Source organism: Capricornis sumatraensis, chromosome 16 (genome assembly GCF_032405125.1).
Source record: "Capricornis sumatraensis isolate serow.1 chromosome 16, serow.2, whole genome shotgun sequence".
In the NCBI taxonomy this organism is placed as follows: Eukaryota; Metazoa; Chordata; class Mammalia; order Artiodactyla; family Bovidae; genus Capricornis; species Capricornis sumatraensis.
In genome coordinates this window covers 45,495,224-45,514,548 of record NC_091084.1, presented here as the reverse complement: position 1 = coordinate 45,514,548, position 19,325 = coordinate 45,495,224, and the positions used below count along the sequence as shown (strand labels likewise).

General features: G+C 42.4%; 1 protein-coding gene across 2 annotated transcripts; it reads right to left on the bottom strand.

Annotated features, from left to right (window-relative positions):
* Window positions 1–1,391: 1,391 nt before the first annotated feature.
* Window positions 1,392–18,594, bottom strand: TMEM9B (TMEM9 domain family member B). Of its 2 annotated transcripts, XM_068988570.1 has the most exons (5): window positions 18,413–18,594; window positions 14,328–14,419; window positions 8,372–8,480; window positions 6,145–6,279; window positions 1,392–2,685 (listed from the first exon to the last, which is right to left on the bottom strand). In XM_068988570.1, exons 1-5 carry the CDS (start codon window positions 18,515–18,517, stop codon window positions 2,530–2,532), a joined length of 597 nt encoding a protein of 198 aa, XP_068844671.1. In that variant the 5' UTR covers window positions 18,518–18,594; the 3' UTR covers window positions 1,392–2,529. The 2 variants fall into 2 exon arrangements, with proteins under 2 accessions (XP_068844671.1, XP_068844673.1); XM_068988572.1 differs by lacking the exon at window positions 14,328–14,419 and having other exon boundaries at window positions 18,413–18,533.
* Window positions 18,595–19,325: the final 731 nt, after the last annotated feature.

Sequence of the window (19,325 nt, the reverse complement as noted above, 5' to 3'; positions counted from 1 at the left end):
ACAGCTTATTAAAAAAAAAAGCAGAGATATTACTTTGCTAACAAAGCCAACAAAGGTCCATCTAGTCAAAGCTATGGTTTCTCCAGTAGTCATGTATGGATGTTGAGAGTTGGACTATAAAGAAAGCTGAGTGCCGAAGACTTGATGCTTTTGAATTGTGGTATTGAAGACTCTTAAGAGTCCCTTGGACAGCAAGGAGACCCAACCAGTCCATCCTAAAGTAAATCAGTCCTGAATATTCATTGGAAGGACTGATGCTGAAGCTGAACTCCAATACTTTGGCCACCTGATGTGAAGAACTGACTCATTTGAAAAGACCCTGATGCTGAGAAAGATTGAAGGCGGGAGGAGAAGGGGACGACAGAGGATGAGATGGTTTGGATGGCATCACCAACTTGATGGACATGACTTTGAATAAACTCTACGAGTTGGCAATGGACAGGGAGGCCTGGCGTGCTGCAGTCCACGGGGTCGCAAAGAGTTGGACATGACTGAGCAACTGAAGTGAACTGAACGGAAGGATGGCAATTGACTTTTGTAAATTAACCTTCTAACCTGAAACCTTGCTATAATCAACTCAGTTATTAGTATCAGAAATGTTTTTTTGCTTTTTAAAAAATTCTTTTGGATCTCCTACATGTTTACAATCATGTCATCTCTAAACAATGTTAGTCTTTCATCTTTTCTTTCCCTGTATATCTTTTGTCTTACTGCATTAGCTGGGATTTACAGTATGATGTTGAAAATGAGTAGTTAGAAAGAACATCCTTAAGTTCTTCTCTATTTCTAGTTTACTGAGAGTTTTTGTCATGAATGGGTGTTGGCTTTTGTCAAATGCTGTTTCTGAATCTATTGATAAGATCATGTCATTTTTCTTCAGTCTGTTGATGTGCATTTCATTAATTTTCAAATGTTCAAAGCCTTGCAGAACTGGAATAAATTTCACTTGGTTGTAGTTAAACTTACATCTTTTAATATTAATAATAAAATCAACAATTTTAGGTTCGATTTGGGAGTTTTAAAAAAGTTTTTCACTAACCAAAAACCCCATTTATAGCTCCTAAAATCTCACCCTTATGAAATTAATGTGATTTAGTTCTAATACTAAATACTAATTTTTGCCAAGAATTTTTTAAAACAGGCATTCCTTCATGCATCTTAAATCCCTCAATTTATCCAAATATATGTGTACTTTCAGAGACCCATCTAAGTACCCATATGTTCTCTCTCTCTCCCCACCACACACACACATAAAGATAATTTAGTACCACTGTTTTATGATTAGACTGTATAAAACAAGTCTTTCAACAGGATATAATTTGTCTTTATATTTTCAAGTTCATCATACAGCAAAAGAGGGAGGAGAGAAAAGCTGGGATAGATACACTGGTAGATGTTTCAAAAATTATTTTTATTGTTACATTTCAAAGAGGACATAGGAAGAAAAAATCCAATCCAGTTATCCAATAACTGCTACACCTTTCAGAGGGAGGCAACCTGAACTCCAATCCTAGTTCAAAGCTGCACACACCAGAGTCCAAACAGCTGCCTCTCAACCTGATTGGAGGTCCTGACAAATATGTGTATGTCATCAATCCAGGGAGGCTTGGGTTTAAAAGAAACTTTCTTTATTGTAAGTGTCCAAGTCCTTAGGATTTATCCTTAAAGATACTACAAGATGAGAAAGACCACACACCAAGACTATGTTTAGTCATTAGATTAGTGAGCAGCCAGTTTGTTCTAGGATGCATTGCATCAGACATCACAGTACATAAAGAAAATCTGCTTTTTGTGAAGGGCCACAGTGCATTTTCAGATCTAATTTACCATAAAGTGAAGCCACAGGGCAACCAGATGTCTACATAATACAGTCAGTGCAAAAACTCAAATAGGTAAGTTGGGGCTTTGATGAGGCTAAGTTCAGTTCAGTCACTCAGTTATGTCCAACTCTTTGCAACCCCATGGACTGCAGCACACCAGGCCTCCCTGTTCATCACCAACTCCTGGATGAGGCTGGCATACTGCAAAATATAAATGAATCTTGAAAATAAAAGGCAAAGTTTATCTCCAAAAGTTTGTTTAGTAAGATGACTTGAGAAAAGGTATGTTAAGCACTTCCCACACATCCCTCCCCTCCTCTGCCAAAAACAAAAAATACCACACAAAAACCCTACCTGAAAATTATCTTGAAAACCAAGTCAAAACTGTGTGGTAAAAAGAGTGCTTTTTCCAGGTAAAGGACTTCAAGATAATTTACAGGCAGACATATTTTTATTAGTAAAAGTCACAAATAGGAAAAGATTTATTGGCTGACACTGTCTGAGGTGTGTGCTTAAAAAAAAAAATGCCTTGATTAATACATTAATGAGAAAAGAAAACAACAAGCGTGTTTTTGTTTCGAGTTTTGAATTTTCCACCAAGAGTTGGAGAAATCAACAGGGTATTAAAACAAAACCCAGGAAAACTCAGTCAATCTTTTTCCCATTGTCTGCCTCATTTCTTTCTAGTCACCATGAATTCAGTTCCCAGTTAGCTGAGGACAACATGACGGTCAAAGACGGATTTTCGCTGCTCTTGAACTTGAAGCTTCCAACGCTGCTGGGCATACTCGACCTTATTTAGTACATTGGCTCGACTGCGGGAGCGGGCCAGCACATCATGGGCATTTGCAAAAGGCTGGTGATCCTGAAAGTGCAGAAATGGAGAACATCAGACGGCATGATCCATGTAAAACACACACGCCCAGTAGCAGCTATCCAGCCACAGAGACTGGAGCAGCTGGACTGTTAAACAGACCATCTAATTTAGCCAAGCCTTCTTAGGCCCTCAATACCAGAAGCAGGATGAACCCAGCTACAGAAATGTTCTGTAACCCAGCTACAGAAATAGGTGATTCAAATAAAGCAAGCAATGAGGAGTATCTGTGCAATGTTCCCATGTTTCTTTCCAAAGAAATTTCCCTTAAGAAAGAGGAACCAAGATAAAGACAGTGGTCATTTATGTTAGAGAAGTCTTTCTTGATGAGCTGTGGAAAGAAAATCTATTTGCATGTTAATATCTACAAGTTACAGATAGAGGGTAGGGCTTTGCCTTGCTTTATTCATCCAGCTAATCTGTGACTGAGGAAAGACCTGTCTTTTTAATATCCTATCCTGACTCTCATATATATTAGAATTGTTACTTGCCAGCTTGGGACCACATTCATCCTGGGAGATGAGTTGACTGGATCGTATCTTGGTTATTTTTTTTTACATTTACTTACTTTTGTTTTATTATTTATTTGGCTGTCCCAGGTCTTATTTGCAGCATGTGGAATCTTTAGTTGCAGTATGTGGGATCTAATTCCCTGACCAGGGATTGAACTCAGATACCCTGCATTGGGAGTGCAGTGTTAGCCACTGGACCACCAGCAAGTCCCATCTTGTGTGATTTTAATTTCTTCTTATGCTCTCAACACATACACTTAGAACTTTTTCATTCTCCCCATCCCCTTCCCCAATCTGTAATGGACAGAGATATAGCTCAAGTGTTCCAATTACCCTCGACTGCTAAGGACGGTGAAGGATTATTACTTTAGCATTTCTGTTTGATAAAGTCTTGAATCTTCCATTGCTGAGCACATGGCAGCTTCCATGTTAGCTGCTGCCTGAGAAGAGAGACTACTGCAGCATCACCCAGGCATCTGGGTAGAAAACCAACCTATCCTGGTCAAAATAAACCAATACCACTGATGTTTGTCATCATTACACAGGAAACCACCATGCTAATCTATCTATGAATAAGATATAAACACAGCTGCCCAAATGACAAAAGGCATTCAGTACTAATTTATTGCTTTTGTTTGTCTTTTCCTTGATCTCTTTTTCCTGAACTTGAATAAGCAATGCTTCTAAATGTTCCAACATAGGAGATAAGTCACAACTCAGTGCTGTTAAACTTGGCCTCTTGAAAAGAATATTGTTTTGCTGTGCATGTTTGCCAAAGCTCTATTATATACCCAGGGCAGGAGACAGCATGTCTATGGAAAGCTGTAGATAACTGCATAACTATATATATATAACTATATATATAACTATATATAAACAGTGTTTTAACACCTGGTCTTCTTTTTATTGCAAGATATTTATATAATGTCAACATTTCAAAGACAGCAAAGAGCTTTCTATAAAGAATCTATCCCTGCCTTCTTTACCAAAATTGCTTCGACTTTTCGCTTAATTTAGGTTAATATCTTGTACAAACCCCATTCTTTTTTTAACCTTACAAATTAAAATAATAAAAACAATTCCATAAAGTTCAACTGTTTCAAAGATGTAAGAAAAGAGGTTAGAAAAAGGAAGACGGATTCCTTTATCCTGTTGTTGGATTATTGTATTTCCCATGAAAAAGTAAACCAATCCAAGGTCATCTAATAAGTAAGTACAAACACAAGTCTTAGCTCCCTTAACCTTGACCTGGTGTCACATCTTGTCAACATACAGAGTTTGTTCAGGGAGATTAAAATGGCACTATACGAACACAGCGCTTTAATGAACTTGTATATAAAACATTATTATCGTTGGTTTGTTTTGGCATAAACAGGACTGGGAAGAGGGATGTGCTTTACCAGCAGAGTACTTCTCAATTTCATAGTTTTTTATCTACTCTTCAAGGTAGCGGGAGAAACATCTTCTTAAGAAACAAATTAAAGGACTAAACAAACCAGTTAATCCTTTCGGTCTATTCTCCATCAGAACAAGACTGAACTAGCTGCTTGTGCTCATCTATGCCAGGAGAACGCACATAGAGGATTACCCTTTATATGTATTTGCTCTTTTAACACTGGATAAGATTACAATAAATATAAAACATGTTTTAATGTAATGCTTTGATAACAGTAATGATGTGTCATGGATATATGATACAGTAAATATTGTGACGACTTGCAGTGAATGTCTTAACTATTTGTGCTCTCTGATTCAAAGTGCTCTACATCCAACAAACACGGAAAAAAATAAAACAGAATTTAACTGAGGATTTACCAAAAGCATGTTTAAAGGCACATAAAGAGTGAAGAACTCTCATCTTGGATTAGCAACAATTGTAGGAATTTAAATTCAACTTCTTATTGTACAGAGTTGTTATCATACGTCATTGCTCTGTTTAGAAAACCTCTCTCTACCCAGAATCAATTTAACAGATATCCAAAAGTCAGCCAGGCCTCTAAAAACAATGTTCTTATATGGTAGACATGTACATAGGATCAATCCCTGATGAACAAAATGGTTACTAAGCACAAGGCCCCATCAATCAAATGCCTTTCCTACATGTTTTCATCTACACATTTGTGTATCCATTTATTTTATGTTCTGTGTATTAAATTAATATCGACAGTGACAGCTCTGTGACTCCATGAACTATATAACCTGCCAGGCTCCTCTGTCCATGGAATTCTCCAGGCAAGAATAGTGGAGTGGGTTGCCATTCCCTTCTCTGGGGGATCTTCCCGACCCAGGGATCAAACCTAGGTCTCCTGCATTGCAGACAGACTCTTTACCATCTAAGCCACCAGAGAAGCCCTAATATTGTCTATTCCTAAAATCAGGAACCTGATATTTAATGCCATATGCAATGTATGTAAGTCAGAGCTTTTATCTATGTGCCTATAATGAAATGGTTTGTGTGGTCTTGGACATATAACATTTTTATATGTTAGCAGTTCTCAACTGAGGGTGAGCAGTTCTCAACTAAAGCTTCTTTGCCTTTCAAAATATTTGGTGATGTTGACAGGAAAAGTGGTAGTTTAGGTTGGAGCCTGGGGAGAAAACTATCTCAGATGCTTTCCTCAACATAAACAGGAAACGGTGATGAAAACTGTGCCCCTGATACAGAAAGCAAAGCCTTGTACAGCACACTCACCAAGGATCATCTGTCTAAGCCACCACATTTATGGCTTTACAGAACAATTTCCTCACATTAGACCTCATATTAGACACATTCATATTAGACCCGTCTTTAGTTTCTCTGGTTGAGGATGTGCTCCGGCACATGGACATTTATATGCAACTACTCTTCACCTACACTTTACATCAGATGATGACAGAGACTGGCATGAGACTTAACAGATGACAGAGACTTAACAGTGAGGGCATGTTAAGAACTCACCCCAACATCATCATCGCTCTGTATCAACTGCGAGTGTCCAAACAGGCGTCTCTTCAGTATGGGCTCAACCAGAGTAAGATATACCATGTAGAGAAGTAGAAGGCCCAAAATGGAGAGATAAATTATAATGGTAACCTAAAGGAAATTGAAAATAAGTTACATCTCTATTCAAGCCAAGAAATCAGAATTCTGTATAATAATACTAAAGCCATAGTCAAGACTGACCCATCTATTAACCACACAGGATTTCTATACAAACCAGATTCCAACATAAGAAACAAACTCAACTCTTCACCAAAGTATTATTTATCGAAAAAGAGGAAAGAAAGCATTTTTTTGTCTTTGGGGCCTTTTCACAAGTCTTCAAAACTCCATCTTCACCTACTACTAATCATTGCTACCACTGCTTTTTTCACCTGAATACAGTGTCCTAGGTTCAACCGCACTGCAGTCAAGACCACTTTCCATTAGGAATCCTAATAGAAAATGTAGTTAAGATGAATTTCAACAGCATACTGTTTTAGATCAATTCAGACATACAAAAATACATTTTAGGCACAAGATTTTCTTGAGATCTTAATTTGTGTGGTGTCAAGCAGCAGAGTGTGACACCTCCCACTAGGGCTACAGTTAAAGACAGACAATACCAAATGTTAGTGAGGATGTACAGAAACTGAACCCTCATACATCGCTGGTTAAGAATGTAAAACGGTACAGCTATTTTAGAATACAATCTGGCAGACTCTTAAAAAGTTAAATATAAACTTACCTCTTTTAGGAATCTACCTGAGGGAAAGGAAAACATATATCCAAAGCACATACACTGATATTCATAACAGCATTATTCCTAAGAATCAAAACCTGGAAATAACCCAAATGTCCATCAACTGATGAATAGAAAAAGAAAATGTGGTATATTCAAGAATGCTATTCAGTAATAAGAAGTAATTAAGTGCTGATACATGCTATAGCATGAATAAACCTCAAGAACATTATGCTGTGTGAAAGAAACCAGTTGTAGAAAAGCACGCATTTTCTGATTCTATTTATATGAAATGTCCAGATCTAGACATACAAAGCAGAACAGTAATCATCCAGGGCTGGGGGTGAGCTTCTCGGGTGGCTCAGACGGTAAAGAATCAACCGGCAATGCAGGAGACCCAGGTTGAATCCTTAGGTCAGGAAGATCCCCTGGAGAAGGGAACCCACTCCAGTATTCCTGCCTAGAGAATCACGTGGACAGAGGAGCCTGGTGGGCTACAGTCCACAAAGACACAGAGTCAGACACAACTGCGGGACTAACACTTTCACTTCAATTTCAGGGCTGGAGGTAGGCATGGGATCAATGATAAATGGGCATCAGGGATCTTTTGGGGGTAATGGGAATGTTCTAAAACTGGATTTTAAAAAATGGTTTTAAATTTGCTAAAATTTTTATAAAACTGTACACTTAATATGATTGACATTTGGGGATGCAAATTATACATTAAAATTTTGTTTAAAAATAGTTTATGATGATTTCTTTACAGGGAGGCATCCTGCTGGAGTAGAGGCTCTCTGGCATGGTCAATCACAACAGGAATTCTGTAACTGGCACAGCTGGCCACTCCATACTCCCCTGAAGCCTTTTTTTGTGGAACAGAAATGGGAAACCCCATATTAAAATTGGGAAAAAGAACTACCATCTATCATAATAAAGTAATTGAACTCATTAGAGGTCCAAATTGAGATAAAAGTGATCTACATTCCATTTCCTATAAAAGATAAAGAAAATCTTAAAATCCAGCTATGATGTTTCTAGGATAGTGTAGTCACTAAATATGTAACTTTTTCTAAGAGTTGAGAGGGCAGGAAGAAGGTCTAATTATGCTGCTTTCTCACTAATCTTTGGCATTCGTGGACGAAGGAGAAGCTGGAATGTCTTTCTGGAAATGCTAATTATACACAGGGCTTCTTTGTGCCATTTCACATATCACAACCATCTAAGCTGTCCTAATTAATCTACAAAGCATCTCAATGAGGCAGGCGGAGAGTAGGCTTATTACTCCTTTCAGAGTGGGGTCTGGGGATAAGGAAGAAGTAGGTAAGAGGGTATTGGAGAAGAGGATGGAAGAGCAATAGTTTAGGTAACTAGACAGAATTCCAATGTCCAGCATTTTCTTTCCTGTTTAGATACCATCAAAAACTGTTTCAGAAGCAGAAAAGATAGATTTTTTTCCTTTCTTACCTTGATCGTAACCGAACTTCTTTCTTCATATTTGCATTCACAGCGAAGACAGTATGCTTCTACGTCAGGACCCCGCACAGGCATGGGATCCACAACATGAAGGCAATCACTGAAAAAAAAGAAAAAAAAAGATAAAATACTGTCTAAACCTAGCTGGATTTTCTACTCACACTGATCAAACCTTTCCTGAAATCCAGAATAATCATGGAGCTTACCCAATGAAATAAATAAGGAACACATAATCAGTAAGGGAAGTGAAATCATTTCCTCTCAATATTAGCAATTTGGTAAGACTGCAAGGAGATCCAACCAATCCATTCTGAAGGAGATCAGCCCTGGGATTTCTTTGGAAGGAATGATGCTAAAGCTGAAACTCCAGTACTTTGGCCACCTCATGTGAAGAGCTGACTCATTGCAAAAGACTCTGATGCTGGGAGGAATTGGGGGCAGGAGGAGAAGCGGACGACAGAGGATGAGATGGCTGGATGGCATCACTGACTCGATGGACATGAGTTTGAGTAAACTCTGGGAGTTGGTGATGGACAGGGAGGCCTGGCGTGCTGCAATTCATGTGGTCGCAAAGAGTCAGACACGACTGAGTGACTGAGCACACAACAGTCAAATAAACCGTTCAGTTCAGTCGCTCAGTCATGTCTGACTCTTTGTGATCCCATGGACTGCAGCACGCCAGGCCTCCCTTTCCATCACCAACTCCCAGAGCTTACTCAAACTCATGAGTCGCTGGTGCCATCCAACTGTCTCATCCTCTGTCATCCCCTTCTCCTCCCGCCTTCAATCTTTCCCAGCATCAGGGTCTTTTCAAATGAGTCAGTTCTTCACAACAGGTGACCAAAGTATTGGAGTTTCAGCTTCAACATCAGTCCTTCCAATGAATATTCAGGACTGATTTCCTTTAGGATGAACTGGCTGGATCTCCTTGCAGTCCAAGGGATTCTCAAGAGTCTTCTCCAACACCACAGTTCAAAAGCATCAATTCTTTGGTGCTCAGCTTTCTTTATAGTCCAACTCTCACATCCATACTGTCTACTGGAAAAATCAAAGCTTTGACTAGATGGACCTTTGTTGGCAAAGTAATGTCTCTGCTTTTTAATATGCTATTTAGGTTGGTCATAGCTTTTCTTCCAAGGAGAAAGCGTCTTTTAATTTCATGGCTGCAGTCAGCATCTGTAGTGATTTTGAAGCCCCCAAAAATAGTCTGTCACTGTTTCCATTGTCTCCCCATCTATTTGCCATGAAGTGATGGGACTAGATGCCATGAATTTAAGTTTTCTGAATGTTGAGTTTTAAGCCAACTTTTTTACTCTCGTCTTTCATTTTCATCAAGAGGCTCTTTAGCAAAACAGAGAGGGTCTTCTTTGCTTTCTGCCATAATGGTGGTGTCATCTGCATATCTGAGGTTATTGATATTTCTCCTGGCAATCTTGATTCCAGCTTGTGCTTCATCCATTTTGCATGATGTACTCTGCATAGAAGTTAAATAAGCAGGGTGACAATATACAGCCTTGACATACTCCTTTACCGATTTGGAACTGTTGTCCCATGTCCAGTTCTAACTGTTGCTTCCTGATCTGCACACAGATTTCTCAGGAGGCAGGTCAGGTGGTCTGGTATTCCCATCTCTTGAAGAATTTTCCACAGTTTGTTGTGATCCCCACAGTCAAAGGCTTTGGCATAGTCAATAAGGCAGAAATAGATGTTTTTCTGAAACTCTTTTGCTTTTTCAATGATCCAACCATAAAGACACATATGTAGCAGCTATTTTTCAAAAGTGCTATTCATAGTTAAAAAAAATGCATCTAAAAATCCCAAATGGGACTGAAAGCTACTTAGCAGATCAAGTCATATTTAGACTTGTTTATTTAGCAAGTAAAACTGCTAAACTGATTTAAGGTGATCTGGAGCATTATTCAAACACAATTACCTCCTTTACGAATTAACTAACATCTGAACTGCCACATGTGGTATATGAATGGCTAATCACACCTAACAGATGGTAAATTATGAAACTCTGAAAACCGAACACCAGAGTAAGAAACAATTACTTTTCTCAAGGAGTCTATTTAAAAAGCATGGAGAAGTAGGTTTAGGACAACAAAAATATTTAAAAATGAAAACATTACCTGGCAACAGTACATAAATAATAATAAAAGGCTTAATGTTTTTGTTGTTGGATGTTGTTTTATTTTCTCCCCATTTGCCATTTATTTATGGCTTATGAAAAAGCAATTCTACTCAAAAAATCTCATTTTCTAGAAGTCCGTCAATTCTAGGAAATAATTAAATTCTTACTCTCCACAGCTATTAAGAGCCCACTACTCTGATCCCCTTAGGCAAAGGTAGGCAAAGCTCTCCTGTCCTCCTGCCAGCCCCTCTCGTCATCTGTCCCTTAGGCACTTCTGCTTGCCTTAAGAACTACCACAGCATCCTGCCTCATTCAGGCATCCTGTCTGTCTCACTCTACCCACCTTCTCGGCAGCACCCAATGCTCCAGGCTGATTCTTTCCTTTTGCCCTATCAGAACATACTTTTTTGTGTTTTGTTCCCTGTGAGCTAGAGTAGAACAAAGAATCAGTTTTTCTTAACAGTTAATTTAATTTTAATAAAGGTAGTAATGAAAAAGTAAGTCTCAACCGGCAGAATTTCAAACAAGAGTAAGGTCCCAAACTTACACCATACAAGTGTGTCATATCTGTTCCAAACGTATTGAAGACAAGGAATGTATCCAGCTGGATGCAGGCATAAAATAGAGGAAGCTAAATCCCACTGCAGGGGTATCTAGCTCAGAACCATGGAGGGCATGTAGCCCAGAACTCTGAGAGCTCAGCTGCATGAGGTCAGACTACATGAACAGCTAAAAGGACCGGAATAAAAGGCTCCTGCCTCCTAGGACAGCTATATTTCTGTCTTGCTTTAAATGATTTAAGGTGACCTGGACTATTATTCAGGCTTCCCTGGTGGCTTAGACGGTAAAGCATCTGTCTGCAATGCAGGAGACCCAGCTTCGATCCTTGGGTTGGGAAGATCCCCTGGAGAAGGAAATGGCAGCCCACTCCAGTATTCTTGTATACAAGATTAATTCTTTTATGAATTAACCAACATCTAAACTGCCACAGTGTGGTATATGAATAGCTAATTACACCGAACAGTTCCCCCCACCTCATCCCACCCGTATTTCTTTGAACCTCAGGAAAATGAGATTTATCTCCTACTTAGTTTCCTAGATCAGCTTCAGAAGCCTTAGTCACAATACTTAAGAATTACTTGGGAATCTAAGTATTGAGTATTTCTTTGGAAGTATAAGTACAGTTAATAACAAAGAGATTCTGAGTGCTGTGCAGGATGGGAAAGGAAACAGGAAGTTTGGATCTGTCTGGCCAGTCACTGTAAACACAGAACCCAATACAGAACTCTTATTACTCTTAAATACAGCCACTTTAGGAACTAGGCAACACCTCCCCCTAGTGCCTAAAGGAGGACATTATCAGCTTCGAATCACACCCCAACATAAACCAGAGAACTCAAACTTTTCTTAAGCTAGACAGTGTAGGTCAATGACGGAGAAGGCAATGGCAATCCACTCCAGTACTCTTGCCTGGAAAATCCCATGGACGGAGGAGCCTGGTAGGCTGCAGTCCAGGGGGTTGCTAACAGTCGGACACGACTGAGCGACTTCCCTTTCACTTTTCACTTTCATGCACTGGAGAAGGCAATGGCAACCCACTCCAATGTTCTTGCCTGGAGAATCCCAGGGTCGGAGGAGCCTGGTGGGCTGCTGTCTATGGGGTCACACAGAGTTGGACACGACTGAAGCGACTTAGCAGCAGCACAGGTCAATGAAAAATTAAAGCTGACAACTGGACAAAATGGAGGCCAGAAGATAAATATATATATAATATATATAGGTATATTTACCAGGAAGTAAGTACATTACATGTACCAGGAGGGAAATACTGGTATTTCCTGGTGGCTCATTGGTAAACCTAACTGCTTGCAATGCAGGAGACCTGGCTTTGATCCCTGGGTTGGGAAGACATCCTGAAGAAGGGAATGGCAAGGCACTCCAGTATTCTTGCCTGGAGAATTCCATGGACAGAGGAGCCTGGCTGGCTACAGTCCATGGGGTCACAAAGAGTCAGCCATGACTGAGCTATTAACACTTTCACTTATATATATGTGTGTGTGTGTGTATATATATATATATATATATAGTGCCAGATAAGATACCCATATATATAATATATATATACATACATACATATAAAGTCACATAAAATACTGGAAGCCTCGGAAGACTGTAACATCTTAACTAATCATAACTTGCGTGCCCTCCTAAAGCCAGTTAAAACCTTTCAGTGACATCTGTGAACCTACCCAGAGGCAAAGGCTCAGCTGCAGACAGAAAGCAAGAGTGAGAAGGAGGAAAAATTCCAAGGCAAGTCTTGTTATCAGCTGTTTATTTTCAAAGCTCCCTATTTTTACCAGTAACCAGGGATAAATGACATATGAGAGTAAGTGAGTGAAGTCATTCAGTCGTGTCCAACTCTTTGCGACCCCATGGACTATAGCCCACCAGGCTCCTCCATCCATGGAATTTTCTAGGCAAGAGTACTGGAGTGGGTTGCCATTTCCTTCTTCAGGGGAATGTTCCCGATCCAGGGATCGAACCTGGTTCTCCCGCATTTCAGGCAGACGCTTTACTCTCTGTAAACCTGGAGTAACAAAAAGTCTGTGAAAAGATTAGAGCTAAACACTTGAACAGTGAGTTCATTTGCCACTCAAGTAACAAGCGTCATACTCTATTACTGATAACAGAGTAAACTGATTATAAGTGCTCAATACATTTGGGAAATTTACAGGAATAACTTATTTGAGTTTTCTTTTCATATAAAATAACTTGCGGATATAAAACCTAAAAGAATAGCCCTATCACTTTGTAATACAAGACAGTTTAAAGTGGAACACAGAAGTTCTCAAGAACATACTTACCAAATGTCAGATTAAACTTAAATGGGAACTTATAGACTGAACTTCATGAGAAAAATAGACAATGGAATCAAAAAAGCTAAACATGCTCAAAGTCTGCATTTTCTTATTCAAAGTCAGCTTGGAATATTGTAACCGAATGAATTTAATTCTGCTTTCAAACTTTTCGGTCTATTTCACTGTGAAATCAGGTATATGTTATAGTATGGTAACATCTGGAGCTATTTTTCTTCTATGCCTATCCTGGCAATCTCCCACTGCAAACTATAAAATATTCCAGTCCAGGGGTAAGGAGCCCACCTATCCTTAAATGACTGCTTCCCAATCATTTTATAGCACGTGTAGAAAAAGCTATCATTTGAAAGGTTCACTGGGATAAACAGAGAAGACTGCTGGTGACAAACCAGTCGGGATCCCAGTCATTGCTGGATTATATACCAAGGGCTGAAGGGACTGATGACTTGGCATATCTATAACCTACTGGCCCACCAACTGGTAAACTCTGGTGTCTATGGCTCATTCCCACTCCTTCCTGAGCCTTCTGACACTTTAAAACATAGTCTCCTATATCTGACAATATAGCATCAAAACCTACAAGTTGTAAAAACTGTAACCCAGATAAGTGAGCCTTGCTTACCTTCAACTGCGAAGCAAGAAGGGCCTAAATTTAAGGGCACACAGAAGGGTGGCTATGGGGAGTTCAGGTGCCACGAACTCAGCCCCACCCCAATGTAAAACCCTCCTTGCCTGGGGCTTTTGGCTACATTCCTTTAGACTTACTTGATGCACTCAGGGTCCTACTCTCATTTTTTCAAATGGAAATGGAATTCAACACTTTTGCTTAAAAATAAATACTTAAAAAGAAAACAATACATTGGATGAATATCCATTGCTAACAGTGACAACCAAAGAAAGAAATGTGACAGGTGATTCAGTAACACAGAATACTTACCAGTCTTTCTGGGATATGTTCTTATTATAAATATGCCCAGAATTATCTTTATAGGGAGGACAGATACATTTACATCGGACATCCTCAGAATTCTGTAACCAAAATAGAAACTTAGTATAGCTTGTTGACGGTTTATCATCAATATTTTTAGAAACTGCAACGTACACATTTTGTTAAGCATCCCCTGCCAAATATTCCAAAACTATTCATTTAAATTTTTAAATAGCTTTAAGAGATACAAGTTTTTAAAAAACCATTGGTAATGCTCACGAATAATTATATAATACATAACATTATTCTGAAATAATACCTAGTATCTGTGGTTTATGAATCACATTTTCAGTCACGTGACAAAATTGTGCTAACATTATCATCATCTACCTGCCAGTAGGAAGACATAGTAGACTGACAGCTGTGCCTTCAAGTAAGAATGTTGATTACCGAAGGATTAGGAAATATCAAACTAAAAATTGCAAAACAAGTCACAATTCTGCCCATAACCCTTATGCCCTTTGGTTTAAAGGCACTGATATGGATAAAGTGAGTTGGGACAGACTCCTAAAGGGATGAAGTTTTAGAGGCACTCAGCTACAACAAAAAAGGAAGTACAGAAAGGAAGTAGCTTGCATGTAGCTGAGATCAGCTTGGTATACTCTTCCCAGGAAACTTTGCTTCTAATCACTGGGAGACAGAGAGGACAACTACTGAAAAAGCAAGCTTGAAGAAGTGAAGAAGAGGTGACTAAATGTATGAACAGGAGTAGGAGATGCTTTCTCAGCAAAGGGGAATCTAATCTCAGAAGGAAGGCAGTGACTCAGTAGCCTCCAGAGGACTGAGCCCAGAACTCCTATATATAGTGGCATGTCTGGCAGAGTTGTTGATAAGTCATTTACTCATTCAGCAGCTACTTAGTGAGCATTTGTCCTGTGCCAGAACTTGAGCGAAAGGAGGTGGATTCAAGGAAGTCTAAGACACGGCTCCTTCCCACAATTAGGACACACCCAAGTAAGAAAGACTGACAAATACAGGGTTACAGGAATGTGCCACTTAAAGTGATGACAGTAGATACGCAGACAGTGCAAACAGTGTTTTGAAAATCAGGACACTTGATGCCGTCCCTTTTTCTGAAGGGAACTGGGGAAGATTTAAAAGAAACCTTGACATAAACAACAAGGATCTGCTATAATAACCTATAATGAAAACGAACCTGAGTTATTTTCTGTACACTTGAAACTAACACAGCATTATCAATATTTCAATTTAAAAAAATCCCTGACCAAACCTCCCATCTGTATGCCTGTCACTCATCTTTCCTGGCCTCTGTATTTAAAGGTATTATAGAGTAAAGCTCCAATTTAAAAAATGCAAATATCATTCTATTTTCCCATCAAATTAATGTGAATGCCTTCTGTTTCCTCCAGTAATGAGCCAGTTCATCAAGGAGGAAGCACAGGGCAGGTTTGGAGGGTATGGGCATGAAGGGGACTAGAGAGCAGCATGAGGGTGAAGTGGGAGATAGATGGGTTCCAGGTTGGAACCCTACTATTAGTCAACTCCTCAGATGGTGACTGCAGCCACGAAATTCAAAGAGACTTGCTCCATGGAAGAAAAGCTATGACAAACCTGTTGCTGCTGCTGCTGCTGCTAAGTCGCTTCAGTCGTGTCCAACTCTGTGCAACCCCAGAAATGGCAGCCCGCCAGGCTCCCCCATCCCTGGGATTCTCCAGGCAAGAACACTGGAGTGGGTCACCATTGCCTTCTCCAATGCATGAATGTGAAAAGCGAAAGGGAAGTCGCTTAGTCGTGTCCGACTCTTAGCGACCCCACGGACTGCAGCCTACCAGGCTCCTCCGTCCATGGGATTTTCCAGGCAAGAGTACTGGAGTGGGGTGCCATTGCCTTCTCCATGACAAACCTAGATAGCGCATTAAAAAGCAGAGGCATAACTTTGCCGACAAAGGTCTGTCTAGTCAAAGCTATGGTTTTTCCAGTAGTCATGTATGGATGTGAGAGTTGGACCACAGAGAAGGCTGAATGCTGAAGAACTGATGCTTCTGAACCGTGGTGTTGGAGAAGACTCCTGAGAGTCCCTTGGACTGTAAGGGGATCAAACTAGTCAATCCTAAAGGAAATAAATCCTGAATATTCATTGGAAAGACTGATGCTGAAGCTGAAGCTCTAATACTTTGGCCACCTGATGCAAAGAACTGACTCATTAGAAAAGACCCTAATGCTGGGAAAGACTGAAGGCAGGAAGTAAAGGGGAGGACAGAGGATGAGATGGTTGGATGGCATCACTGACTCAATGGATAGGAGTTTGAGTAAGCTCCGGGAGATGGTGAAAGATAGAGAAGCCTGGTGTGCTTGCTGTAGTCCATGAGGTGGCAGAGTCAGACATGACTAAGTGACTCAACAACAACTCTTTGCATTTTTTCAGATAAGATACAGGTGGGCTCCAGTTGAGGAATTTACAGCCAACAAAAACAGGGTAAATAGCCAGTCTTTGTCTCTTACCTGAAGGGAACAATCATGGCAAGGACAAAGTAAGGAAAAAATCCTGTCTGATAAGGGAGATACTACACCTGCACAGAAAGGCTCCTTGGAATCCAAAGTCAGAGGATAATTCCAGCCCATAATCAGTCTTGCTCCTCCCAGAAGCCTTCACTTTAGATCCATCTTGGTTAGGGTATGTGCACACCCCAGGGGAGGGTCCTGAGACAAATTAACTGGGGGTGGGGGTGGACTGAGAAAGCAAGGTGACTGGCCTGAGGGAAGAGGAAGACCGGGAAAACTGCCCCTTTACAAAGGATTTAAACTTCCCCAAAGCACGACTCTCTCTGAGGTTGCCCATGAGCCTTTCCGCATGTACTTTTCTTTTCAAAACTTGTTATACTCTTTACCTTCTGCCTCCTTGCCTGCTTTCATTCTTGACTAGGCAGGTAAGACTAGGGACTCTAGCCCTAAGTGTTGGCTCCTGTGGTCCAGTGCTTAGGACTCCCCATCTGGGAAACTAAGATCTGGTTTCCAGCCACCGCGGCTGCTGCTTGCTGCAAGCTACCGCTTACTGCTATGAGCATCAGAAATCAAGGGGATGAGAAGGGCCAAGAAATGGAGCAGGGGAGAAAGCCACAGCTTCACCTCTCCTATAGTTTGGATCCTCCCTTACCACTAAATCAACAAGAAAAGAGAAGGCAACAAAGGGGCTAGGAGATCCTGGAGGGAGTGAGGTGAGGATATGAGGCCGGTGAGAGACTCTGTTCAATTCAGTTCAGTCGCTCAGCTCAGTCGTGTCCGACTCTTTGCGACCCCATGAATCGCAGCCAGGCCTCCCTGTCCATCACCAACTCCCGGAGTTCACCCAAACTCTTGTCCATCGAGTCGGTAATGCCATCCAGCCATCTCATCTTCTGTTGTCCCCTTCTCCTCCTGCCCCCAATCCCTCCCAGCATCAGAGTCTTTTCCAATGAGTCAACTCTTCGCATGAGGTGGCCAAAGTATTGGAGAGACTCTGTAGGTCCTTCCTATTGAGAAGGAAGGCTGCCAGGAGAGGCAAGTTCCTACAGTGGGAAGGGAATCTGTTAAGAGATGAGTTGAGAGGAGTTAGTTCCTAAGAGGTAAGGCACCTGTGAGCTGGGCCTTCCTATACGGGCTTGGGGAATTTCGGAGGGTGGTCCATGAGGCTGGTGAAGGGTGACGGTAGACTGTCAGAGCTTAAGCGTAAAGCTCAAGTTAAAAGCTCTCAGAGTTGGAAAGGCTGTAAAGTTGGAAGTGGGTCCTTTCGGGGCTGGGAAGGGAAATTTAAGGAGCCGGACAAGCTGTCCGGGCCCGTCTGGACCAGGTGGGGCGGGGTAGGGTGTCAGCGCCGGGGCTGGGAGGGGGTGGGGGCGGGGGCTGTCCGGCTGTCAGGGCTGGAGGGCGGGAGTGCCATCCGGCGGTCCGGAGGGTTCCGGGCGGGGGTCTGCCAGGGCTGTGACGCTAGGGATCGGGCTGGCAGGGCTGGCAGAGGACTGGGGTGGGGCTCAGGTGGACAAGGCCGGAGGTAGAGGAGGAGCGCCGGTCGGAAGCGAAGGCTGGGCGGGACTCACCTTGGCGGCGTCTGACAGCTGCACCAGCAGCAGCACCGAGAGCGCCAGGCAGGACAGGCTGAGCATGGAGGCGAGACGAAGGAGGCCGGCCCACAGGGTCGCCATCGCAGCCAGGCCCAGCAGTCGCCACAGCCGGAGCCCCCGGGACCAGCTCCGGGCCGGGCTCCGGCTCGGGCTCCTCCGCCCGCACTTCCGTCTGGGCCCTTGCGTCACGGGCCGCGCCGGGTCAGCTACAAAAAGGATTCGACCCGGAAACGGTTCCCGGTGCGGAGGCCGGGAGGCTCCGCCGTGCCCTAGAAGCTTAGGCGGCCTCTCGCGGGCACAACCTGCGCTCGGCGGAGCTTCGAGGCTCTAGGATGTCTTTCCCCGGCACAGAAGCAGCCGGGCCGCGGACCGCCAGTGAGCTGGGAGGTCCTTCCATCCAGGGAGACAAGCCTCTCCCGCCCAGCCCCCGCAGAAAGCCCGGGCTGTCAGATCCTCTAGCAAGTCCGGGGTTCACCAGAGCGACCCCTGCGAGGCCGGAGCCGTTCGTTGCCAGCCTTAGGAGGACGGAGTGAGCCCCAGCCTCAGGAATTGCTGAGAGGCGGCCCGTCCCGGCCGGCGCCGGCGGGGTGGGTGCTAAGCTTGGGAACAGGTATGATACCGACAGAGCCATCCCTTCCCCGGAAGCCCACTCGCAGTTAGAGGGTCGAGGGGTCCTCTCTGGCACTTTGGTACTGACCTGCGGCCCACTCGCCTCCCGGAACCCGTTCCCGGGAAGGCTGCTAACAATCTGTGGGCTGCCTTCGTGTGTGTGGCCTCCGTCTGGGGCTCCTCGCTGCCCTTCCGCTGCGGGCTGACCGGTTAGGCCCGGCCTGCCGCCAGGAACTGGGGCCACAGCAGAGGGGCTGGGCCGGGCCAGGCCAGGCTCCGA